This window comes from Babylonia areolata, chromosome 20, assembly GCF_041734735.1.
Source record: "Babylonia areolata isolate BAREFJ2019XMU chromosome 20, ASM4173473v1, whole genome shotgun sequence".
Classification (NCBI taxonomy): Eukaryota; Metazoa; Mollusca; class Gastropoda; order Neogastropoda; family Buccinidae; genus Babylonia; species Babylonia areolata.
The window spans coordinates 52,435,241-52,462,740 of record NC_134895.1 but is presented as its reverse complement, the minus strand read 5'-3'; the positions used below and the strand labels follow the sequence as shown (position 1 = coordinate 52,462,740).

General features: G+C 46.4%; 1 protein-coding gene across 3 annotated transcripts in view; it reads right to left on the bottom strand.

Annotated features, from left to right (window-relative positions):
* Positions 1-6,253: 6,253 nt before the first annotated feature.
* The window catches only part of LOC143294715 (3'-5' exoribonuclease HELZ2-like), a 47,395-nt gene continuing 26,148 nt past the window's right edge, over positions 6,254-27,500 (bottom strand). For all 3 annotated transcript variants that reach the window (XM_076606132.1, XM_076606133.1, XM_076606134.1), the window contains 11 exons: positions 24,190-27,500; positions 23,470-23,558; positions 22,078-22,227; positions 20,584-20,721; positions 19,390-19,541; positions 18,589-18,846; positions 16,751-16,972; positions 14,223-14,459; positions 11,240-11,429; positions 10,003-10,170; positions 6,254-7,556 (listed from right to left, as the gene is read on the bottom strand). The exon at positions 24,190-27,500 is cut by the window's right edge and continues 392 nt beyond it. In XM_076606132.1, coding sequence (XP_076462247.1) covers positions 7,381-7,556; positions 10,003-10,170; positions 11,240-11,429; positions 14,223-14,459; positions 16,751-16,972; positions 18,589-18,846; positions 19,390-19,541; positions 20,584-20,721; positions 22,078-22,227; positions 23,470-23,558; positions 24,190-27,500 — 5,091 coding nt within the window. In that variant the 3' untranslated portion in view covers positions 6,254-7,380. The remainder of the gene's footprint in view (positions 7,557-10,002; positions 10,171-11,239; positions 11,430-14,222; positions 14,460-16,750; positions 16,973-18,588; positions 18,847-19,389; positions 19,542-20,583; positions 20,722-22,077; positions 22,228-23,469; positions 23,559-24,189) is intronic.

Sequence of the window (27,500 nt, the reverse complement as noted above, 5' to 3'; positions counted from 1 at the left end):
CTGTCTGCTGTCTGTCTGTCTCTGTGTCTGTCTGTCTGTCTATCTGCCCCTCTCTCTCTCTCTCTCTCTCTCTCTCTCTCTCTCTCTCTCTCTGTCTGTCTGTCTGTCTGTGTATGTCTGTCCCTGTCTGTCTGTCTGTCTGTCTCTGTGTCTGTCTGTCTCTGTCTCTGTCTCTGTCTCTCTCTGTCTCTCTGTCTCTCTGTCTCTCTGTCTCTCTCTCTCTCTCTCTCTCTCTCTCTCTCTGTGCCACATTTTCTGCTTATACATTTTCTGCTTATGTGTATGAGTATTTTGTAGAAGTGTGGGTTGGCAAGAGAGAGGCTGAATTTCTATGAAATATCCATTTCATCATCTTTTTTTTTTTGATAATTGTTTGTTTTTTTTTTAATTTATTTATTTTGTTTTTAGAAATGAGATATATTGGTAGTTTACGCATTGTTGGTGGTGATCCATACAAGTGTGTGTGTGTGTGTGTGTGTGTGTGTGTGTGTGTGTGTGCGTGCGTGCGTGCGTGCGTACGTGCGTGTGCCTATGTGTGTGTGTGTGTGTGTTTGTGTCAGTGTGTGTGTGTGTGTGTGTGTGTGTGTGTGTGTGTGTAGGCTCTCACATCGTGCAAACACAAACACACACAACAAACAAAATTAATATGGATTAGTAGCCACACCCACTCCGTCCAAATCCTTTGTTGTAGGCCATCGCAACATCGTACTTTTTTAAGTCTTTTTAAAAAATTTTATCTTTAAATTTTTTTTCTATTATACTTCGCATATTTTATGATAAACACTTCAAGATACAAACCGTAAGGCAAGTCCTAAACCATGTATTGAAGTACGTACCGTGTATACTTTGAAAGTGCTTCGTTCGAATGCTTGTTAACAGTATCGAATATAGTTTAAAAGCCTTTATTACCCTTTAAAAGTGATGCGTTAAAATGTTTGCAACTATCTTATATCGTGTATAAAGTACTTTAAAATTGCTCTGTTCAAATGTCTGTTATTGTATCGTGTATAGTGTATTCTAAAAATGATTTAAGTGCTTCGTTTAATTGTTTGTAAGTATTTTCATATCGTGTATACTTTAAAAATACTCTGTTCAAATATCTGGTACTGAATCTGTGTATACTTTAACGTGTATACTTTAAAAGTGTTTTATTCAAATGTTTGTTACTGTACCGTGTATACTTTAACTCTTTCCATACGAACGGCGAAAGAGACGACGTTAACAGCGTTTCACCCCAATTACCATCATCAAAATATTGCAAGCGGAAGGCTCTTATACTAAAGAGGTGAATGTTGACAAAGAATACCACAATTCTGACGACGGAAGCTAAAGGTTCGGTCATTCAGACACCCACTGGACATCCGAGGGGTCTGTGTAGAGGAGAAGAGAGGACTGGCCGTACTGAGTGAGTTAAAAAAACTTTAAAAGTGCTTCGTTCAAATGTCTGTTACTATTTTATATCGTGTATGCTTTGAAATTGCTTTGTTCGAATGTTTGTTGCTGTGTTGTGTATAGTTTAAAAGTGTTTTGTTCAAATGAATGTGTGTTGTGTATAGTTTAAGTGGTTTGTTCCAATGTTTGCTACTGTGTTGTGTATGGTTTAAGTGGTTTGTTCAAATGAATGTGTGTTGTGTATAGTTTAAGTGGTTTGTTCAAATGAATGTGTGTTGTGTATAGTTTAAGTGGTTTGTTCAAATGAATGTGTGTTGTGTATAGTTTAAGTGGTTTGTTCAAATGAATGTGTGTTGTGTATAGTTTAAGTGGTTTGTTCAAATGAATGTGTGTTGTGTATAGTTTAAGTGGTTTGTTCAAATGAATGTGTGTTGTGTATGGTTTAAGTGGTTTGTTCAAATGAATGTGTGTTGTGTATGGTTTAAGTGGTTTGTTCAAATGAATGTGTGTTGTGTATGGTTTAAGTGGTTTGTTCAAATGAATGTGTGTTGTGTATGGTTTAAGTGGTTTGTTCAAATGAATGTGTGTTGTGTATGGTTTAAGTGGTTTGTTCAAATGAATGTAACTGTGTTGTGTATGGTTTAAGTGGTTTGTTCCAATGTTTGCTACTGTGTTGTGTATGGTTTAAGTGGTTTGTTCCAATGTTTGCTACTGTGTTGTGTATGGTTTAAGTGGTTTGTTCCAATGTTTGCTACTGTGTTGTGTATGGTTTAAGTGGTTTGTTCCAATGTTTGCTACTGTGTTGTGTATGGTTTAAGTGGTTTGTTCAAATGTATGTAACTGTATCGTGTATACCTTAACCTATATGCTTTATTAAAAGTGCTCTGTTCAATGTTTGTTACTGTACAATGTATGCTTAAACACACACACACACACACACACACACACACACACACACATTAAAAGTACTTCGTTCAAATGTGTGTAACCATGATGATTGTCACTGACGTTTGATAAACCGCATGATGACAACTGCGCGGGCCACACTTCGTTTCTCAGCGGATCTTTCCGCCAGGATCCTGACAGTGATGATAGCCCACTCAGTGGTGACGAATCGACGTGGCGGTGTTACGTCATTGGTTTGGCGCGCGCTGTGTGTGCGTCCGTTGCTCACTTCTCACAGGCCTGAGTCGGCTCGCTCCTCGAGCTGAGTAGACCTCTCATCTCTCTGTGACCCTCGCCAACGCAAGGCGAGTAGCCCACGTACGCGTATGTATCACCGTGTCAAGTATGAATCATATGTACTTTAAACGTGCTTTATTCGAGTGTGTGTGTGTGTGTGTGTGTGTGTGTGTGTGTGTTACTGGTGTTTAAACTCATGATTAGTGGCGAATAGTTTCCCCAGTGCAACGGAAAATCACTTACAGCTGAGTCTTTTGTGAAGGACTATGACTCTCATACAAGGAGGCAAAATTGCTCTGGCTCTTAGTGCTGCGGTCTTGGGGGCTAGTTGGCCTTTGGGAGCCATCTCAACGCAGACTGTCCTAAAAAAAAACCTCTTGGTCGAGAGCGTGGAGATGTAACCTGGGCAAGACATTCTCCACTGTAATCAAGTTCTAGCCCAGATAGTCCGGACAGCAGTTACGTCCTGTTGTTCTGATAGTCATTGTCAAAAACGACTGACTATCATACACTGGTCGGCATTCGGGTGAGACGATAAACGATCCCGTGTGTAGCATGTGCATATAGCGCCGCAGGTAAAAGAATACACGGCAACAAGAGAGCTGTCCCAAGCATAAATTTTGTTGTAAAATCAACTCCAGTATACATGTGTGTGAGTGAGTGAGTGAGTGAGTGTGTGCGTTTGTGTCCCAGGCAAAAAGTTAGTTGTAAAATCAACTTCAGTATACACGTGTGTTTGTGTGTGTGTGTGAGTGAGTGAGTGAGTGTGTGTGTGTGTGTGTGTGTGTGTGAGTGAGCGAGTGCGTGCGTGCGTGCGCGCGCGCACGCGGGCGTGTGTGTGTGTATGTGTGTGTTCCCCTTCATTTTCCTGTCTTGTTATTTTGTGCATATATCCATAACGTTTTGTTTGGTTGCTGTTGTTTCGGGTTTAGCAGTGGGTGTTTCCCCCTGAAATCCCTTGTGTGATGAAAAAAAATCAACTCCTTTTGATGCTAAGTAATATACAAACCATTTAAACAGATGTGCAAAATGTATATCCTGATCACTCTGTCTCTGAATGATTGTTGTTCACAAACATAACTTGTAATATTCATACAAAACAAAGAACAAAACGTAGGATGTTTTGTCCATTCTTTTATTAATAAACAAATATATGTGTCCATTGCCAGTAGTAATTCTTCTTAGGAATGAATAAAAAAAACACACAAAAAACCGTAGAAACAGTATGACAAATGTAGCAATAATTTCACGTATGGATATCACAGTTTCCAAAATGTACACACAAATACACGCTGCCTGTGTTAGGGAACATGTACTCATTTTGTACAGCTTTACAACAATAACACATGTGGATTAACTTTCCATATACTTTGAACTGGTTGTATAAGGGCTTTGTCAAAAAACTGAAATATAGATTATGAAAAAAGCATCGAAAAAATGTGGGGGGGGGGGAAATCAAAGTGTGCTAAACCTATAAAACACACAGAAAAAAAAAGTAGTATATTACTGAACGATACACTTTAGACTCAAGGAAAACACAACACTACTCACAGAAGAAATCCGAAATGAATTTCTCCACTTAAAACTGAAACTCCAAAAAACTGAACCGTACTGCGAGTCACAATAAAAAAAAAACCCAAAAAAACCACAAACAAAACAACAAAAAGCGTCCAGAAAAATATGGCACATCAAGTGGTTTCTACACAAGCAATATGCATTATATCACAGAATATCACAACAACAAAAATCAAACTAAAATATAACAGCAAGATCCGTAATGTAAGTTTTCTTTACAACAAAGTAGGTTTTAAAAATAACTCACACAGTTGCCTCTTAACAAAAAGCCACTGTCTTTATTCAGACGCAGTTGCTTCCTCGTAAAATACAACAATTGTCTTTTATCTAACAATTACAAAACCTTTTATCTAACAATTACAAAACTACAATTACAAACTTTCAGATGAGCACACAAGACATCTGGAAACAGACCAGTGTTCACGTTCCTGGTCACAGACCCTTCTCTTAATCTCTACTTTCTCCAAAAACCTGAGAGAGAAATGGATGCAGGATAGTGGAGGTTTTAACTGGGCACAGAACAAAGTGATAGAGAGACCACTGCAATGACGGCGGCAAGGGAATCATGAAATAAAACCTACCAAGAATATCAGGAGGAGGAGGAGCAGGAAGGGGCGACTGGAAGGAAAGCAAAGAAAACGCCCTTTGAAATTCACTCAATCTTTGAGTGGGGTGTTGGAAATCATCGTGACAGAGAGAGACTGACACAGACACAGATAGAGAGAGACTGACACAGACACAGATAGAGAGAGACTGACACAGACAGAGACAGAGTTGGGGAGAGGAGGATACAGAAAGGAATTTGAGCGATCCCAGTGCCGTGACTGCCTTTCTTTCCCTGCCAACTCTTGTCTGCACCCAACACTCTACTCAATACAGGTGAAAGAAGAAGAAAAAATCCGAATGAGGCGCTATAATGTGAAGACGCACAACTCCTAAAAAAAAAACACAAAAAACCCCAACAAAACAAAACCTCAAATGAACACAGAGAAATCCCTTGGGAAAAGAAATACCACAGGAACGGAAAATACCACCTCCAACATGGCGCCAAACCTGCATCCGTCTTCATCATGACAACGACAAAGCCACCATATTCAGACTGTTTTTCATCCAACATTTTAACCACCAACCATCACCATTGGTGTACAAAGAGGAAACAGGGTATCAAACATTTTTACCCAACCATCAGAACTGGTCCACATCGAGGAAACAGAAATGTCCAACATTTCACTCAATCATCATCAATGGTCTACAAAGAGGAAGCAGCTCACTGACACATTCCCAACCCACTGTCCAATATCCACAAAGGCGAACGGAAGATCAAACCAATCTAACTTTGTTCCATGGCTCGTTTGGAGACGGCATGAGCTAAAAGAGAGAGAGAGAGAGAGAGAGAGAGAGAGAGAGAGAGAGATGGTTTATTCATGTACAGGCGGCCTAGGCCCCTTATGAAGGGGAATGTGAACATTATTTTACAAACAATACATCACGACACTGTGAGCATCAACAAAACACAGTCAAACATAAATATCACTGCATTACAGTTCAATGTGAAGAGACAGAGACACAGAGAGAGAGACAGAGACACAGAGAGAGAGTTAAAAGACTGCTGTGTTGCTAGTACACACACAAGAAAGAAAAACAATGCTAGCACCAACCGAGCAGCTTATTTTCGAGAAAAAGACAAAAAGAAAAATTCACAGCTGTGAATGAACAACTGTGCAAAACTGTGGAACACGTGTAAAACGGCTAAGCATAGCTTTTGCAAAAAAAAGGTTAAAATGTTACAGGTTATACAAACTCAAGACAACGATTAAAAAATGTGTACATGTGTCACAAAACAGCTCATTGAAGATACAAAAACCATTGTGTACCTGTAGCTGTATCTGTATGATATACATCGGCAGGAACGAATTCTGGCATAGTAGTACCAGCAAATATACTGCTGAAAATAACAAACGATGAAAATAAACCGATCCTCGAAATTGACAATGAGGATTTTGGTTGTGAAGACCCCGAAATAACTGAACTGAAAAACAGAATGGCTTGGAATTCAATGCAATGAACTGTTCCATCTTGTTCATACTTTTATCATCTTCTCCCCCATCCACCCCCCACACCCCCCTCTCCCTCTCTCCTTTTTCTGTCTTACTCTTTCACTATCTCTCAGAAATCCCACGTTTCTTTTTTCAGCTCCTAGAATTCAGTGCATTGTACCTCAAGCCCCCACAAATGTGAAGGGGTCAGAAAAAAAAGTGGTATGCGTATGCGCGCTTGTGTGTGTGTGTGTGTGTGTGTGTGTGTGTGTGTGTGTGTGTGTGTGTGTGTGTGTGTGTGCATGTCAGTATTCAACGAGCATTAAAGGCAACCATGTCGCACACTTCAGTGCACAACAGACAGACTTTGATTTTCTATTCAAACTATACTGATATTCAGCAACGAAAAAGAAAACATGAAACATGAAAAAGGTATGTGCAGTAAAGGACCCCTGACATCTCTCATCAAAAAAGAGAGATGAACTGGAAAAGACAACAACCCGCCCCCCCCCTGCATGATTACATTATTACCTTTCCCAGCCTTTGTTGTGACATCAAGCAATAACAACAACAGAACATTCAGAGGACTGGTGGTGATTCTTAGTATGAACGGGCACATTGACTCACAGCCTACACTGACTGAACACACTGCCTGCACTGACTGAACATTTCCTACACTTAAAACAACACGCTGCCAGCATCAAGGCCACTCTACCTCCAACAACAGAAACATACAGATACAGATTTCTGATCAATTCTAAACGCACTGTATTAATATGATCCTTCAATTAATTGATTAATCAATATGATCCTTCAATTAATTGATTAATTTCAAGAAATGCCTCCTCTGTGAGACAAGCGATACTGATTAGAGATTACCAATTTAGCTAGGTCAACGAGGTGACATCATCAGCTTAGCTAGGTGACATCAACTTAGCTAGGTGACATCAACTCGGCTAGGTGACATCATCAACCCAGCGAAGTGACATCAACCACCTGAACTGGGTGATATGATCTACGTGACATGATTGCTCCACAGCGGCCAGCAGTGGTCCCACTGCTGGCCAGAGTCCGGGGGTTCGAGCCCCGTCAGAGGCCAGGTACCCCTGCGAGTGGGGGAGAAGGGGGGTTAGTGGGGGGGGGGGGGGGTGCGGGGCTGGGAGGGGCGGAGGGAAGAGAGGGGAGGGAGGAGCTCTCACACCCGCTGCCAGTCGCCGGTGGCAGTGTGCTGCACGTGTCGCTGTCGGTGGCGGATGCGCGGGGCGGGGGGCGGCGGAAAGAGGGCGGGGTCGTCCACGCAGCATCCCAGACGCTGGTACCTTTCCACCAGGTGTCGCCACACGTCGTCACAATGCAGCAGCTTCACGTTGCCTGCACAGCCACACACAAGACAGTCACAGGTGAGTTTCACTTCTCGGGTTCACTTTCAACGAGGCGTCTTCTTCTTCTTCTTCGTTCGTGGCCTGTAACTTCCACGTTCACTCGTATGTACATGAGTGGGCTTTTACGTGTATGGCCGTTTTTGCCCCGCCATGTAGGCAGCCATACTCCGTTTTCGGGGGTGTACATGCTGGGTATGTTCTTGTTTCCATAAAACCCACCGAATGCTAACATGGATTACATGATCTTTAATGTGCGTATTTGATCTTCTGCTTGCGTATACACACGACGGGGGTTCAGGCACAAGCAGGTCTGCACATGTGTTGACCTGACAGATCGGAAAAATCTCCTCCCTTCACCCACCAGCTGCTGTTACCGAGATTCGAACCCGGGACCCTCAGGTTGAAAGTCCAACGCTTTAAACCGCTCGGCTATTGCGCCCGTCAAAATAGGCGTCAAAACGTGTACACTGATCCACATACACTACACCACGTCTGGGAGCCTCCCAAGGTCTGTTCACAAGAAACCCACAATGCTACCCCTTTCTCGTCCAACATCCCACGGTATGGCAAGGGCCACAACTGATCCACTCATATCTACGCTACTGAACTCCTCCCCCCCCCCCCCCCCATATTGGTTCAAAAGACAAGACAAAGGCCACTGGATACCACTAAAACTCCTTATTATGTGATCAACCCACACTCCGTAAAATAAGATAGGTATTCTTTCACATTCTGGTTAAACGACAAGAAATGATCAGCTTGTTTCTATTCGCTGTAGGGGTAATCCGAAATCCGAATTGGCACAACAACTTGTACTCAACTTCTTACTTGATAATGGTTAAAGTCAAACTGGAAGTTTGACAAACTGGTTAGCATTGTGGACTCGGAGGGCGAAGTTCGAGTCGCCTCAGGGTTTTTTGTTTGTTTGTTTGTTTTGCTTTGTTTTTCCTTTGGCCAGCTCTTACCCAGAGCTGAGTTACAGGCTTAATGAGACCGCACAGTCAATGGCCATCCACTTCATGGATACGTCTTTTGGAGAATTGGTGTGTGTGTGTGTGTGTGTGTGTGTGTGTGTTTCCTGACCAACTCTGCAGTTGTACGTATCCCCGCTTGCGCATGAAATAAATAGCTTACACAAACCATTCGTGTATCTGTTTCTTGGTTGTTTTTATGTAGGTATAACAAAAACTTGAAATATAATCGTGCATTTAAAATGGTCCCAACTTCCGTGGCACAAAACCACAAAAAATGCCCTAAATTCCTTGGCACAAAAACACACGGAAAAGTGTCCTAAATTCTAGGGTACAAAAGCAAACAAAGCAATGTTCCAAATTCTGGTGGTGGTGAACCCTAGTCGTAACGTGTCCGCCTTGTAAGGGAGACAATCTGAGCGCACTGGTTCGAACTATACACACGCCAGTATCTTATCCCCCTTTGCTTGACCTTGAGTTGTGGTCTGGGTGCTAGTCAGTCAGATGAGACTATAAACAGAGCTCCCCTGTGTTGCATGCGCACGTAATATAACCCACGGCAACAAAAAGACTGTACCTGGAAAACAATCTGTTAAAAATTTCCTGCTTGAAATACAAATACGCATGCAGGCAGGAAAAAAAAAGGGTGACGCTCTTACTGAAGTGACGCGCTCTCCCCAGGGAGAGCAGCCCAAATTTCACACAACGATATCTGTTGTGACAAAAGAGTAATACAACACAATATAGTGCAATGCAACACAATACAAAACGATACAATACAGTACAAAACAAATCAGTACAATACAGTACAGTGCAATACCACACAACGAAGCACAGCATAGCACACAACACAAAACAATACAATACAAAACAAATGCAATGCAATGCAATATGATACGATATGATACATCAAAACAAAACACATCACTACACATCACTACACAACACAACACAGCACAGCACTAAACAAGACAGCACAGCACAACACAACACAACACGTGCAACACAGCACAGCACATTACAGCACTACACAACACAACACAAAATCAGCACAGCACAGCACAACACAACACAGCACAACACGACACAGCACAACACGACACAGCACAGCACGACACAACACTGCACGACACAACACAATACAGCACAACACAGCACAGCACAACACTACACAGCACAGCACAACACTACACAGCACAGCACAACTCAGCACAGCACAACACAGCACAGCACAACACAGCACAGCACAGCACAACACGACACAGCACAGCACAACACTGCACGACACCGCACAGCACAGCACAGCACAGAACGGCACAACACAACACAACACAACGCAACACAGCACAACACTACGCAACACAGCACAACACAACCCAACCAAACCCAACAACAACAACGAAACAACAAAATACCCCCAAAACATCCCCCCCCCCCCCCCCAACAAAAAAAAAACCCACTGACCGACGATGAAGAGTCCCCTCCTGGCCCGGGTCAGCGCCACGTTGACCTGGTTGCGGTCAGTGATGAAGCCCAGGTTGGAGCGGCACCAGCCGTGGGTCGGGTTCTGCTCGATCTTGTACGTGGGCAGGGACCGCACGGTGCTCAGGATCACGTAGTCCCACTCCCCGCCTGCACACACGCACACGCACACACGCGCACACGAATACACGCATGCACGAACCCACGTGGACACACAGTCACAGTCACACACACACACACATACACACACACACATATCACACACACACACACACACACACACACACACACACACACACGGTCGTGTAAAGTGCTGGTCATGATTATCCTACAGCTCGATCTTCCCTTCATCAATTATTTGATTAAGCTATACTTGCGCCCTGAACACGTATAGCTCGAAGTCGTGAGCATTTGTTGAACTTGAAAGAGCCATATATAACTAAAGTTCTTTCTTGTGTCACATTTCTTATGCCTCGGTATACATATCCTCGACACAGCAGCCAAATGGAAAAACAAAACAAACAATTATTGATTAACAATTGTCTGATTCCTCATTCATCATATCACCTGCAAAATCTTTTTTTCTTCTTCTTTTTTTGAAAACGTGACTCTCCCCTCAACAAAAGTGTTTTTTTTCATAAAAAGAACCGTGTCATGCAAAACATTTTGTTCAATGTGTATCTCACTGCTTTCATTTTCTTTCTTTTTTTGGGGGGGTGGGGGGTGGGGGGGGGAGGGGGGGATGGGTGGGGGTGGACGTGGTGGGTGCTGGTAAATTATCATCATGGTGGAGTTGTGGCAGAATCGGTTAGGTGCTGGAATGGGTGTGAATGGGTACCTGTGCCTTACTTCAGATGGAGAAGGTTAAAAAAAAAAAAACTAAAAAAAAACGGCGAATGGAGAGGAAAGGCCCCCGCCTTCTGATGCCGAACACCAGACACAGTGGACATGAATATTCACTGTCCCTAAAAAAAGGAAAAGGCTATGGGACCTTTCACCTTTTAACCTTTGAATTATGCAAATGCTGCTATGGGACCTTTAACCTTTTAACCTTTGAATTATGCAAATGCTGCTATGGGACCTTTAACCTTTTAACCTTTGAATTATGCAAATGCTGCTATGGGACCTTTAACCTTTTAACCTTTGAATTATGCAAATGCTGCTATGGGACCTTTAACCTTTTAACCTTTGAATTATGCAAATGCTGCTCTTTTCTCACCTTGGCTGGACACCACGGTGCTGACTTTGACCTTGAACTTGTCGTAGTGCTCGAAAATGTTCATGTTGTCTCGGATGGCTTCCTTCAGCTTTTCCTCCAGCAGGTGGCGCTGTGCGTTGTACTGCGTGAGGACCTTGACCTTCAGCAGGTCCACTTTGTGCTCCCGCTTAAGGAACTTGATGATCTCGATCTGCCCACACAAACTCATGGTCATCAACTACCCACACCAACACACAGTCATCAACTGCCCACACCAACACACAGTCATCAACTGCCCACATCAACACACAATCATCAACTGCCCACACCAACACACAGTCATCAACTGCCCACACCAACACACAATCATCAACTGCCCACACCAACACACAGTCATCAACTGCCCACACCAACACACAGTCATCAACTGCCCACACAAGTACACAGTCATCAACTGCCCACACAAGTACACAGTCATCAACTGCCCACACCAACACACAGTCATCAACTGCCCACACCAACACACAGTCATCAACTGCCCACACCAACACACAGTCATCAACTGCCCACATCAACACACAATCATCAACTGCCCACACCAACACACAATCATCAACTGCCCACACCAACACACAATCATCAACTGCCCACATCAACACACAATCATCAACTGGCCACACCAACACACAGTCATCAACTGCCCACACCAACACATAGTCATCAACTGCCCACACCAACACACAGTCATCAACTGCCCACACCAACACACAGTCATCAACTGCCCACACCAACACACAATCATCAACTGCCCACACCAACACACAATCATCAACTGCCCACACCAACACACAATCATCAACTGCCCACACCACACACCAACACACAGTCATCAACTGCCCACACCAACACACAGTCATCAACTGCCCACATCAACACACAGTCATCAACTGCCCACATCAACACACAGTCATCAACTGCCCACACAAGTACACAGTCATCAACTGCCCACATCAACACACTGTCATCAACTGCCCACATCAACACACAGTCAACTGCCCACACCAACACACAGTCATCAACTGCCCACACCAACAGTCAACTGCCCACACCAACACACAGTCATCAACTGCCCACACCAACACACAGTCATCAACTGCCCACACCAACACACAGTCATCAACTGCCCACACCAACACACAATCATCAACTGCCCACATCAACACACAATCATCAACTGCCCACACCAACACATAGTCATCAACTGCCCACACCAACACACAGTCATCAACTGCCCACACCAACACACAGTCATCAACTGCCCACACCAACACACAATCATCAACTGCCCACACCAACACACAATCATCAACTGCCCACATCAACACACAATCATCAACTGCCCACACCAACACACAGTCATCAACTGCCCACACCACACACCAACACACAGTCATCAACTGCCCACACCAACACACAGTCATCAACTGCCCACATCAACACACAGTCATCAACTGCCCACACAAGTACACAGTCATCAACTGCCCACATCAACACACTGTCATCAACTGCCCACATCAACACACAGTCAACTGCCCACACCAACACACAGTCATCAACTGCCCACACCAACAGTCAACTGCCCACACCAACACACAGTCATCAACTGCCCACACCAACAAACAGTCAACTGCCCACACCAACACACAGTCATCAACTGCCCACATCAACACACAATCATCAACTGCCCACACCAACACATAGTCATCAACTGCCCACACCAACACACAGTCATCAACTGCCCACATCAACACACAGTCATCAACTGCCCACACAAGTACACAGTCATCAACTGCCCACATCAACACACTGTCATCAACTGCCCACATCAACACACAGTCAACTGCCCACACCAACACACAGTCATCAACTGCCCACACCAACAAACAGTCAACTGCCCACACCAACACACAGTCATCAACTGCCCACATCAACACACATTCATCAACTGCCCACACCAGCACACAGTCATCAACTGCCCACACCAACACACAGTCATCAACTGCCCACATCAACACACATTCATCAACTGCCCACACCAACACACAATCATCAACTGCCCACATCAACACACATTCATCAACTGCCCACACCAACACACAGTCATCAACTGCCCACATCAACACACATTCATCAACTGCCCACACCAGCACACAGTCATCAACTGCCCACACCAACACACAGTCATCAACTGCCCAAGTCATCAACTGCCCACATCAACACACAGTCATCAACTGCCCACACCAACACACAGGCAGTCGTACACACAGTCAGTTGAAAGAATGCCGAAATCAACACAGCATCATTCAAAAACGACAGAGATCAACACACGGTCAGTGTCATAAACTGCAGAAATCAACAGTCATAAACTTATACATCAATAGAGCTGTTTATAAACTTCGGACACCAACACATAAATAGCCATCCATAAACTGTGGATACCAACAGACATTCATAGACTACCCACATAAAAAAAACAGAGCGATTCATAAACTATGGACATTAATAGAGCAATTCATAGACATAAGACATCAACATAGTCAATCATAAACTGCAGACATCAACAGATTAACAGTCATTCATAAACTGCAGACATCACCAGATTAACAATCATTCATAAACTGCAGACATAAACAGCTTTACATTCATACATAAACTGCAAACATCAACAGATTAACATTCATTCAAAAACTACGGACATCAAAAGATTAACATAAACTGCGGACATCAGCAGATCAACAACCATTCAAAAACTGCCGACATCAGCAGGTCAACAACCATTCAAAAACTGCGGACATCAACAGATGTCAATCACATAAACTGTGCATATCCACACACCCTCAACCCCCCACAATCCTCCCTCCCCCCCCCACGCACACACCAATCCACACACCTACATATCCATCCACCCACCCAGCCAACCCACCCGTCCACCCAAGAGACTGACCACTTTCTCTGCCTCCAGACTGTTGGACTTGGACCGCTCGTTGCCCTGGTCTGTGTTGACGGTCAACATCTCCTCCTCCCCACACACGTTGATCAGCAGGTGGGGGACCTGTCGCTTGGGGATCATGGGGTCACTGGGCCACAAGGGAAGCAGCTCGCCACCCCACAGAGTGGAGTACCCCGTCTTCAGTCCGCCCTCGTAGAACTCTCGGGAGGGGAAGGCGCAGATCTCAGGGTGCTGGAGAAAGAATCAGGAAAAGAAAATAATCGTGCAGGGCGTTTGTTAGGATAGGAAATATGTAAGGCGTTTGTTTGTTGTTTTCATTTGTTTGTTGTAGGGAGGAGGTGGGGCGGGTCATTGTGTTGTTGTTGTTGGTGGTGGTGGTGGTGGTGGTGCTTGGGGGGTCATTGCGAGTGGGGAATGACGTAATGGTACAGAACACCACAGCACAGTACAGCACAATACAACAAAAAGCATACACACGCAACATAGCATATCACAGTACAACACAGCACGGCACAACAACAGCAGAACACGAAACAACAAAACAAAAAAGCAACCACACCGAAATGATATACCAATGCAACACAATACTGTGCAATGCAACGCAACGCAACACAATACAAACACAGCACAAACACAGCGCGCCACAACATAAACACAACATAGCACAGCGCAACCCAGCACAAACACAGCATAACACAAACACAGAACAAACACAAACACACTCAACACAGCACAGCACAAACGCAACACAAGCACAACATAAACACAAAAGCACAGCACAGCACAACACACAGAACAGACACAATTCCAGCACTATACAAATACAGAACAAACACAGCACAGCGTACCACAGCACAGCACAACACAACACAAACACAGCACACCGTAAACACAACACAGCACAACACAAACGCAATACAACACAAACACAACACAGCACAACACAAACACAGCACAGCACAACACAAACACAGCACAGCACAACACAACACACAGCCCACTATAGCACAACACAACGCAACACAACACATTAATACAGAACAATCACAGCACACCACAATGCAAACAGAGCACACCACAAACATAAACACACCACAGCACAACACAACACACCACAAGCACGCCATAACACAAACACAACACAAACACAAAAGTACAAACAAGCCACAAACACACCACATCACAAACACACCACAAACACAAACACACCACAAACACAGCACACCACAAACAAAACACACCACAAACACAAACACACCACAAACACAAACACACCACATCACAAACACACCACAAACACAAACACACCACAAACACAAACACACCACAAACACAACACAAACACAAACACACCAAAAACACAACACAAACACAAACACACCACAAACACACCACAAACACAAACACACCACAAACACAACACAAACACACCAAAAACACAACACAAACACAAACACAGCACACCGCAAACACGAACACACCACAAACACAACACAAACACAAACACACCACAAACACGAACACACCAAAAACACAACACAAACACACCACAAACACGAACACACCAAAAACACAACACAAACACAAACACACCACAAACACGAACACACCACAAACACAACACAAACACAACACAAACACAGCACACCACAAACACGAACACACCAAAAACACAACACAAACACAACACAAACACAGCACACCACAAACACGAACACACCAAAAACACAACACAAACACAACACAAACACAGCACACCACAAACACGAACACACCAAAAATACAACACAAACACGAACACACCAAAAACACAACACAAACACAACACAAACACAGCACACCACAAACACGAACACACCAAAAACACAACACAAACACAAACACACCACAAACACGAACACACCAAAAACACAACACAAACACAAACACACCACAAACACGAACACACCAAAAACACAACACAAACACAAACACACCACAAACACGAACACACCAAAAACACAACACAAACACAAACACACCACAAACACGAACACACCAAAAACACAACACAAACACAAACACACCACAAACACGAACACACCAAAAACACAACACAAACACAACACAAACACAGCACACCACAAACACGAACACACCAAAAACACAACACAAACACAACACAAACACAGCACACCACAAACACGAACACACCAAAAATACAACACAAACACGAACACACCAAAAACACAACACAAACACAACACAAACACAGCACACCACAAACACGAACACACCAAAAACACAACACAAACACAACACAAACACAGCACACCACAAACACGAACACACCACAAACACAACACAAACACAAACACACCACAAACACGAACACACCAAAAACACAACACAAACACAAACACACCACAAACACGAACACACCACAAACACAACACAAACACAAACACACCACAAACACGAACACACCACAAACACACCACAAACACGAACACACCACAAACACAACACAAACAGCAGCTCACCATTCTGTACTGCGTGTCGAGGAAGGTGGTGTTGTCCGGGAACTTCTGGAAGAGCCGCTCAAACAGGGACTGGTCCAGACCCAGCTCCGCGGCCGCCTGGCACTTGATGATGGGCCTCAGCTGCTTGTGGTCCCCGATCAGCACCACCTGCTGTGGCGTCGTGGCCACGATGGGCACCAGGCTCTGCGGTTCGGGACTCATGGCACACTCGTCGATGATCAGCTGTTTGGGGTTGGAGGAGGAGGAGGAAGGAAGGAAGACGAATTGCGTTACACATACTGGTGATTTGTATTTGTATTTCTCTTTTTATCACAACAGATTTCCCTGTGTGAAATTCGGGCTGCTCTCCCCAGGGAGAGCGCGTCGCTACACTACAGCGCCACCCATTTTTTTGTATTTTTTTCCTGCGTGCAGTTTTATTTGTTTTTCCTACAGAAGTGGATTTTTCTACAGAATTTTGCCAGGAACAACCTTTTGTTGCCGTGGGTTCCTTACGTGCGCTAAGTGCATGCTGCACACGGGAACTCGGTTTATCGTCTCATCCGAATGACTAGCGTCCAGACCACCACTCAAGGTCTAGTGGAGGGGGAGAAAATATCGGCGGCTGAGCCGTGATTCGAACCAGCGCGCTCAGATTCTCTCGCTTCCTAGGCGGACGCGTCACCTCTAGGCCATCACTCCACTGATTGTAGACGTTTTGTTGTGAGTGTTGATTCTTACGTTTGAATGTTATCGTTTTGGAAAGGAGAGGGATGGAGGGAAGGAGGGGGGATGAATGGTTAGTTGGGGAGGGGGGGGGGGTGAAAACCCGGGTAGATGGAGGGTGGAATATGTTTGGAATGTATGGATGAGGGGCGCAATAGCCGAATGGTTAAAGCGTTGGACTTTCAATCTGAGGGTTCGAATCTCGGTAACGGTGCCTGGTGGGTAAAAGGTGGAGATTTTTCCTATCTCACAGGTCAACATATGTGCAGACCTGCTTAGTGCCTGACCCCCTTCGCGTGCATACGCAAGCAGAAGATCAAATACGCACGTTAAAGATCCCATAATCCATGTCAGCGTTCGGTGGGCTATGGAAACAAGAACATACCCAGCATGCATACCCCCGAAAACGGAGTATGGCTCCCTACAAGGCGGGGTAAAAACGGTTGTACACGGAAAAGCCCACTCGTGTACAAACGAGTGAACGTGGGAGTTGCAGCCCACGAGCGAAGAAGAAGAAGAAGGACTGATGGATGGATGGAAGAAAGAAAGAGGAGTCAAGAGTCACAAGATTCATCATCAACACTTTTTTTTTTCATTCTTAACGTTTGGTATCCTTTGTTTCTCTTTCTCATACTTCTTCTTCTTCATTCGTGGGCTGCAGCTCCACCGTTCATTCGTATGTGCACGAGTGGGCTTTTATGTATATGACCGTTTTTACCCCGCCGCGCCATGTAGGCAGCCATTCTCCGTTTTATCTCTACTCTTATAATTACTACTGCCAACATCACTATCATCATCATCATGAAGACCATTACCTGAAAGACGCTCTCCTGGATGCTGCCCACCACCCCTATTGCCCCCCCCCCCGAACCCCCCCCCCCCACCCGTCAGCCCCCCCCATGCCCCTTCTCCCCCGGCTCAGGTGTTTTATCATTATCATCATCACCATGATAATCATCACTACCATCATCATGACTATCACCTGAAAGACGCTCTTCCGGATGCCGCCCACCACCCTCCTGTTGCCGCCCACGGCAAATGTGGTTTATCATCACCATCACCATTATCATTACAACTGTCATAATCACTATCATCATAATCACTATCACTGCCATCATCATGACGACCATCACCTGAAAGACGCTCTCACGGATGCCGCCCACCACCCTCCTGTTGCCGCCCACGGCACAGGTGGCCAGCACGACCTCGTAGTGCTTCAGCTCCTCCACGCTGGCGTCATGCAGCAGGCGGTAGTACTTCCTCAGCTGCCGGTCCGTGACGCTGTGCTTGTCGGGGTCCTGGCGGCACTTGTCGAAGAACTTCTCGAACTCGGCGATGTCTTCGGCGAACGGCTTGTCGTCTTGCCGGATCAGGTGGTGTAGTGCCACGTCCTGTTGTTGGTGTGGGTCAGAACAAACAGGGTTAGTGATGGTGACAAGTATCAGTATCAGTCAGTATCAGTAACTCAAGGAGGCGTCACTGCGTTCGGACAAATCCGTACACGCTACGCCACATCTGCCAAGCAGATGCCTGACCAGCAGCGTAACCCAACGCGCTTTGTCAGGCCTTGAGAAAAAAATAAATAAATAAAATTAAATTAAAATTAAAATAAAAAGAAATAAAATAAAATAAAATGAAATAAATAAATAATAATAATAATTTTTTTTTTTTAAACTAACTAAATAATAATAATAATAATGAAAATAAAATAAATAAATGGTAATAATGATAATACCAATGCTTATAATACTACTTCTTTAACTAACAACAATAATGAGGAAGAAGAATAAAGAAGATGAAAAACGGGGATTTCTATTGCGCTCAACCTCCTTAATACACAATTCCCAGATCGCTACAGCGCACCACACACCTGTTTTCTTTTCTCCAATGTGATTTAGATACGAAACGAAAACCAATCACAGGGGGAGGTATACCTGCAGGTCCGGGTCGGTGCAGAGGTCCCGCAGACCCCGTGTGGTCTTGAGGTCTCCTCTGGGCACTGGGTAGTCCTTGGCCTCGATGGCTGACCCGTACACCCGCACAATCTTCGGGCAGAACTCTGGGCCCAGCTTGTTTTTCAGCTCTCCTGATACCAACATTATTTAGTACTTTATTTATTTTTTATTTATCTATTCATCCATTCATTCACTCATTCATTCATTTATTTATTTATTTATTTATTTATTTATCTATTCATCAATTTTTTTTTATCTATTCATCCATTCATTCACTCATTTATTTATTTATTTATATATCTATTTATTCAATTTGATGTTAATATAATCAAAATAATTTCCTTTGGACACATTAACATTGGGACATTTAGAAAAAATAAATGTAATGATAAAATCACAATAAAAAAGGTATGGTTAAGTCCAACAACACGAAAGCATATGTAGCATCCTTTCCTGTTTCAGCATAAGCACAAAATACACGCATTAGTGTTCAGTTATTGTAAAACGAAACAATGTACAACATGCCTGCTATGTGTCTTTTATTTTCATTCTATCTTTATTTATCTATCATTTGTTTAGCTGTTTTTTTATGTAGAAATATATCTATAGTTCTATATATTTTGATCATTTTAAGCTTTTGATATAGTTTCAATGCCTGACCACCGTATGAGGTCTATGCGTAAGTCGGGCATCACGTGCTCCCTCTCCCCACCCCACCCACATATTCTTCTGTTTTTTCTTTTAAGTCAGATGCAGGGTAGCGTGTAAGCATGGGTCAGTGTGCACGCTGTGACGCCTCTCTACAGCTGGAAACTGGAAACGAAAGTGAAAGTGAAAGAAGTGAAAGTGAAAGTGAAACCTAGGACGGTCAGAAACTCTACGGAGAGCTGTACAGTATAAGGTCTTCAGAGAAGGAGCCCCCCTCAGTCAAGTGTTTCGGCCCTTAACTCCTTACACTCTAAGGGGGCCGGGCCGCACCCAGGTCATGACTCCTGGATGCCCTTGTATTGCCGCCTTTTTTTTCTTTTTCTTTTCCTGGTCGTCAGCAGGTTCGAACTTACTCCTCCAGAGTGGTCGCCACTTCAGGACTGAGTCACCTTTCTGGCAGATGTCTTAACCACTGAACCATTTTACGCCAAGTTTGAGTCAGTATAAGATATTGTTGCGACTTACGTGCCACCAGGTCTACGGACTTGTTGGAGGGCCCACAGTAGAGGACGGTCTTCTTGCCCTTGCCTTCTTCCTGCAGCTGTCGATTGATTTTGCAGAAGAGGTACACCAGCTTGATGCCCGTGTTCGTCTTGCCAGAACCTGCAACCCGCATTCCATGTAGGCGTCAATCATCGGCATTGATCGGTTCAAGTTACAGATTCATAATAAGCCTTTCCCGGGCCATCAGGGCAGGGAGGTCTCATTCGGCATAGAAAGGCGAGGCCCAATCATCTTTTGTCGCCGCTCTAACCTTCGCTAACCGAAGTCAGATACCCATTCACACCACGGTGGAGTGAGGAAAATCGAAGTAAAGAACCTTTCCCAAGGACACAACACCATGCTGAAGCGTGTCCTCGAACCCTGACCACTTGTGAACAGGGGTCCAACGCCTGAGTGACTCCACTGCGGCGCCTCTGTACTTATCAGCGTACGTTCCGAATGAAAAGCATGCAGTTTTTCAAAGTAAAGAAACCATACAGATTTTACGTTGCGCTGGTTCTGCTAACCCAAATCATGACAATCAGAAAATGAAACTGAGATTTCACTTACTCTCCTAGCCTCTCTATCTGCAGCAAGCAAGGTCTAAAACCATAAGGTCGTTTCCCCCGTCTTAATACATTCTGACAACAGAATAAAAAGCACGACATGCTTGTATTTTTTTTAAGTAAAGAAACCTTGTGGATATTCAGTTTAGCTGGTTCTGTGAACTCTGTCACAACATCAATCCGAACGTAAAGATTGGGAGTCTGTTATGTCACCTTCACCCTCTCTGCAGCAAACCTGGTCTGAAATACAGGATTATTTCCCCTACCTTAACAAACTCCGACCACAGACCGCAGGAACACGAGTTACAAGTTCAAAGAAATATATTAAAGGTACCCCTCTCATCTCTTTGTCTATGTCTTTCTCCATCTGTCTCCGTTTACTTTGATGTACAATATATCCCCTTTTTAATTGTTTTTCTTTTTATACACCAGGGCTGAGTGGCGAAAAAAAAGCATAGCAACATTAATTCTGCTTACCTCATTGCACTGGTTAAATAAAATTCTACTTCATTTTGTTTCCCTCGCTCTCTTGGCATCGCAGACAACTGGGAGGACGCGTGTTGGAGAACGCGTTTTGTTCTTTTGTCGGCCCGCGGCCGACTCGAACCCAGAACTGAGTGTGCTAGAGACTCAAATGGGAAGACTAGGAACCACACAGCTGAGGGTCATCCACTTCGCGGATGCGTCTTTGGGACCCACACTATTGGAATCTGTATCTCTCGGACATGACTGACGCCGGAATACAAGCAGTCCCAAACTTAAAATGAACTCCCATGGCAGTATCGTCATCACCCCCAGCAACATTGAAACATAGGAAACAAAACGTCCTAGATTCTGGGGTCACACACACACACACACACACACACACACACACACACACACAAAAGAAAAGACCTCCCCCAAGGCTGACCTGGCGGCCCCTGAATCATGGAGACGGTCTTGGTGAGGGCCTTCTTGATGGCCTCCAGCTGGGCCAGGTTGTTCCGGGGCAGCCTCTTCGTGGGGGGCCCGATCACCTCGTGGTTCTCGTCCTTCTCGCCCAGCTTCTTGTGGTTCGGATCTTGAAAACCAGACACCACATTACAGTCACCACATGGTCCATAGTCAGCACCACATCACGTTCATCACATGGTCCAATGTCAGCACCACATCACAGTCATCGCATGGTCCATTGTCAACATAACATCACATTCATCACATGGTCCATTGTCAACATAACACTGCATTCATCACATGGTCCGATATCCATACTTAGAAAACACACAGATAATTCATTTCGACACAGACTGGGAAGGAAAATCAGGTAAATCACCAACGAAGGAAGCAAGCTGAAGCCCCAGGAAATGAAAATGGATAAAGAAAGGGAAAAACAGGAGAAAAGAAAAATGCTGCTCCATGACCTGCACGCAACTGAAGTGATAAAAAAATATAACTGACAAAACACAAACAAACCAACAGAACAATCCGAATCTGAACTAAATAACGGAATCAAACAATTTGTGCTATGGATGCTTTGAAGGGGGAAATATTTTGCTGTGAGGCACAATCGCCACGTATGTGTTAAACGTTTATATTTCGTTGGAGAATAGATTTTCTTGCCGAGGTGGAGTAGGAAAGGGTATTATGGTATTCTCTTCTCAAGAGTCTTATTTTTCTTCTCCTTCTTCCTCTCTCCCCCCCCTTCTCTCTCTCTCTCTCTCTCTCTCTCTCTCTCTCTCTCTCTCTCTCTCTCACCCTAGCTGTCTCCCGGGCTCTTTCCCATACAGAAAATAATTTGGCATTAGTAGCAATGTCATTCTTGTACTTGAACTCCTGAACTGTTCGATTTAAATTTAAAAAAAAAAAAACAAATCTAGCGGAGGTCCTCAAGGCCTGACCAGAGCGTTGAGTCCACGTGTAAATCAAGGCATCTGCCCCCCCCCCCCCCCCCCCGCCCTCCACCCACCGCCCCCACAACTCCGACCCCCATCCCGTCGACCCCCACAAAATTTTTAATAGCAAATGTGGTGTAGCAGTACATGGATCAGTCCGCAAGCTTTGACAAGACAAGACAAGACAAAGAGAATACAAGACAAAACAAGACGTGTTTATTCCAGGAAAAACCCATGGCGTTAGCGACAATCTTACAATAACTAATACAAATATGAGATATACATAAGGCATTGTACTCGCAATTTATGCCTTTAGTGCTGTTGTAAAGCGCTTAGAGCTTCAAGAATAATATCCGCTGTTGCAAGACGTCTTGACAAACAAGACAAATGATGAAATCGTAACTTGAATAAAAGATGCAGAAGACACTGACCCATCTTGGGGAACTTGTTGCCGAAAGCCACAGCCCTGGCCAACGTCAGATCCGTGTCTTGGAGCTGAACGAGCAGTTCCTGAGCCCTCCTGGGACAACACCAATCACAGCAATGCATCACTGCATGGGCTGAGATCACAGCTTGTTAATGACACAAGGCAAGAAACGTGAGTCAAAGAACACGTATATCTAACTATCCGGTGAAAAAACAAAATGTCTGAAAGAACCCAGGTACATACACATTCTCTTGCGCGTGCACACACACACACACACACACACACACACACACACACACACACACAAGAGACCACTCTAAGACCCATTCTTGATTTTGTTCAATTCATATTGTAAAGTGTCCAGCAGACAGCCAGACAGCACTGGGTGCAAAATTACAAGAACAACGATGAATGTGGCACACACATAAAATATGTATGCGCAACAGTTGATGCAGATCGTGTGTGAGTGTCTCTGTGTATCTGAATCTACGCTGTGTGTGTGTGTGGGTGGGTGGGTGTGGGTGTCGGTGTGTGTGTGTGCGTGCACTTTTGTGTATGTGGGGTGTGGGGGGGGACAGGAAAGGGAGGGGCGGGAGTAGGAGAGGGTTATGGACAGCTAACACACACACACACACACACACACACACACACACACACACACACACACACACACAAACTGCTCAAGTTATATCAATTAAAGACAATTCAAACCAAAATCACCCACCTGTCCACCGCGGCCTTGGGCAGCACCTCCATGCTGACGCGGGCTCCCCCTTTCTGCAGCAGCTCGGGGGGCGGGGGCGGGCTGGAGGGGGACAGCACGAAGGTCACCACCAGCTCCCCCCCGTCCTCCCTCTTCTTGCCCTTGAGCACCACCTGCACGACACTGGCGTGGGCCAGCCAGGTATAGGTCCGCTCCACAGCGTGCCCCACCTGGCTGCCCTTCACGCGCGACAGCACGCCGCTGGAGCAGTCCGCCTTATGGCGCAGGCATAGGTAGTCCAGCGGGAAGGACATGTCCGCGTTGCTGCATGTGCTGTCCTCGCGGATGCTCTCCGCCGACGTGCCCCCGAACTCGATGCCGCGCTTGTAGCAGAAGGCAGCCTTGAGGCTGAAGGAGCCCCGGAAGGGCAGGTCAGAGGAAGGGGCCTGGGCCTTAAGAGTGACGTGCACGTTATCGATGACCACGGAGCTTTCGCCCTCGCCGGCCCCGACCGCCGCCTCCATCTCCATCAGCGGCATCCAGGCCTTCATGTAGCCCTGGTAGCTGCTGAACTGCTGGTCCCGCGTGGGGCGCGTGGCGTGGCGGGTCAGGGTCCGCACGGGCTCAGACACGTGCTGCGTGCACATGCAGGCGTTGCGCGCCGTGTGGAGGATGTCGGTGCGCGGCTTGAGCATGCCCCGGCGGGGCTCGGCGGACATCTGCACCTGCACCACCTGGCCGCGCGTGTACGTCCTCTGGAACTGGACGGGCCGCTGGGACACGGAGCCGTCGCCCTTCTCTGAAGACATGTACTCCACCTCCATCACGCCCCTGCTCACTGGCTGCGGCACGGAACTCCACGGCAGCTCGGGGTTGGACACCAGGGTCTGCAGCATGCCGGCCCACTCCGCCTGTCTGATCCACACGCTCAACAGGTCCGGGCACAGCGTCATGACGACCGGCGCCCTGGGAGCGTTCCTCTGCATCCTCTCGAGGTATTTCCACACAGGGATCATGCACGTGGGGCACGTGCCCTTCTCATCGTAGAACCTCCTGTTCCACTGCACGGTGACGCTCTGCTGGTTCCTGGCGGTGTCTGTGACCACCTCAGGCTGGCTGCTGACGCCCAGCACGCTGAAGGGCAACTCCTGCTTGCGGTCCGACAGTTTGTGGAGCGAGGGAACAAACACCGTCAGCTGGTCGTTGTCCACGGCGTCCACGTAGGCCCTGAAGACCAGCGGTTGCCGCTGCAGGTTGTCGGCCACTTTGAGAGACATGCAGCCTTTGCCGAACGCCTTCTGTCTGGAGGTGGCGCTGTTGATGTGCTGACACAGCTCCGTCACCTCGTTGGGGTCACAGTCAGCCGATCTCCCGTCCAGATCGGCGTGAAGGAGGCGCTGCACGTGCAGGTCGGCGTACCTGCGGATGGGCGAGGTGAAGTGGGTGTAGACGTCCAGGGACAGGCCGAAGTGACGGAGCTGGGGGCTGTTGAGGCCGTAGGCACACCTGTACTCTGCCGTCTCCATCATGTCCAGCCAGCTGTTGTTGGCCAGACACTGCAGTGGGTGCAGAGCGTCCATGAAGGCCAGGGTGCGCGCTTCCTCCCCCTCCCCTCGCTCCAGGTGGCGACACAGCTTCTCCCACACCTGCCGCTGGACCAGCACGCGGGGCTGGGAGGGGAAGGCCCGGACAGGCGGCGGGTTCTCCACGGACAGACGGCTCCCCGGGGTCACCTGCTTCCCCTGCAGACTCATCACCAAGTTGGTCACGTGACCTTCTTTCTCCTGCCACTCGGCCAGGTCTTCGTAGGTCGGGGCCTTGTGACAGCGCACGATCATGCAGTCACGGTACCTGGGCCGTTTGTTCAGGCGACTCGCGATGTAAGAGTTGGTCAGCACCATCAGCTCCTCAATCAGGGCGTGGGCCTCCAGGCACTCGTTCAGCTGCTCTAGCTCTGGCAGCCTCGGGTCTTCAAAAGGGACGAAAAAGACTGAGAGCTTCTGACGACCTTCGCGTAGCTTTGCTGTGATTCTGTGTATCTGACGAATGTCATCTTGTATGGAGGGCTCAACGTTCACCCCACGATCTCCATCAATGACTTTCTGTGCTTCTTCGTAGGTCAGCTGTTGTCTGGACTTGATGACCGTTCTCTTGACTTCTGGGTCAGCCACTTGTTTCCCCTTCTGGTTGAACCTGAAGAACACGGAGAAAGCCAGACGTTCTTGACCCGGAAGCAGACTGCACTTGCCGTGACTCAGGGGTTCCGGAAGCATGCAGTGAGGTTGTCTCTGGAGGGGGTAGAAGGTCACTGCCCGACGCCTGGCTTCAAGATCCAGTCCGCTGCCTTTCTTCACCACTGCCGCCACGTCAGCAATGTGCACTCCAATGACGACATGGGGACCCTCTGTTCTGATGCTGATGGCGTCATCCAGGTCTTTGGAGCCAGGAGGGTCAATGGTAAACAGTCGCTCTGCCGTCAGGTCTTCACGTCCTCTCTTGCTCAGAGACGGGCCTTGAACAATCTTCTTCACGTCTTCCACAGCTGCCCGTGGGTAACATTTGGGGACACGCTGCTGCATGGACAGGACTTCCAGTCCTCCAGAGTAATCCTGGCCGCCGATGTGCGCCTCCAGAACGGCTCCCAGGGGGTAGATGTTGCGCTGTCTCCATGACAGAAGTACGACCTTGAAGACATACTGCTCCCTCTTGTCAGGCCTGACGTCGCAAAACTTTTTGTGGTGCACACGACCATCAGCAGAAATCCTCTTGATTTCAATCCTGTTCTTCGTCAGCGTGGGGTACTTCCGCTTCACGGTGTCGTTCATGACGTGGATTTTGGGGACCGTCTTGCACAGAGGTCTCATCAGATGACCCTCCAATTCGTCCATCGTGCAGAAGAACACAGGATGTTCATTGTAAGCGAAGTTGACTCTTTTCAAAAGTCCCACCACTTGCCCGTAAACCATCTTGTCCACGGACTCCTCAGCCCTGATTCCGCCACTTCCGCCCGGTTCAGCCAGGACTTCCACCACGACTTCGTCATCCATGTAGGTGCGGCCTGCCTTGGAGCGTCCGTCAATCAGAATTTCCGTGTACTTGCAGTCCTTGTCCAGCACTTTAGCTATGGCCTTATGCGCCCGTTCAATCTTCAGCTGGCAGCGTTTGTACCTTGCAGGGTCCTGTATCAGCAGTTCTCCAGCATCCCTGTGGAAGTCTGGGTAGAAGACTCTTCCCTCCCCGCCTCTTTCAAAGTCGTTAGCCTGGCCGCTGGACAGCTCGAAGTCTTCTCCTTCCTCCTCATCCACCTTTCCCTCGGCAATGGCCTGTTCGCT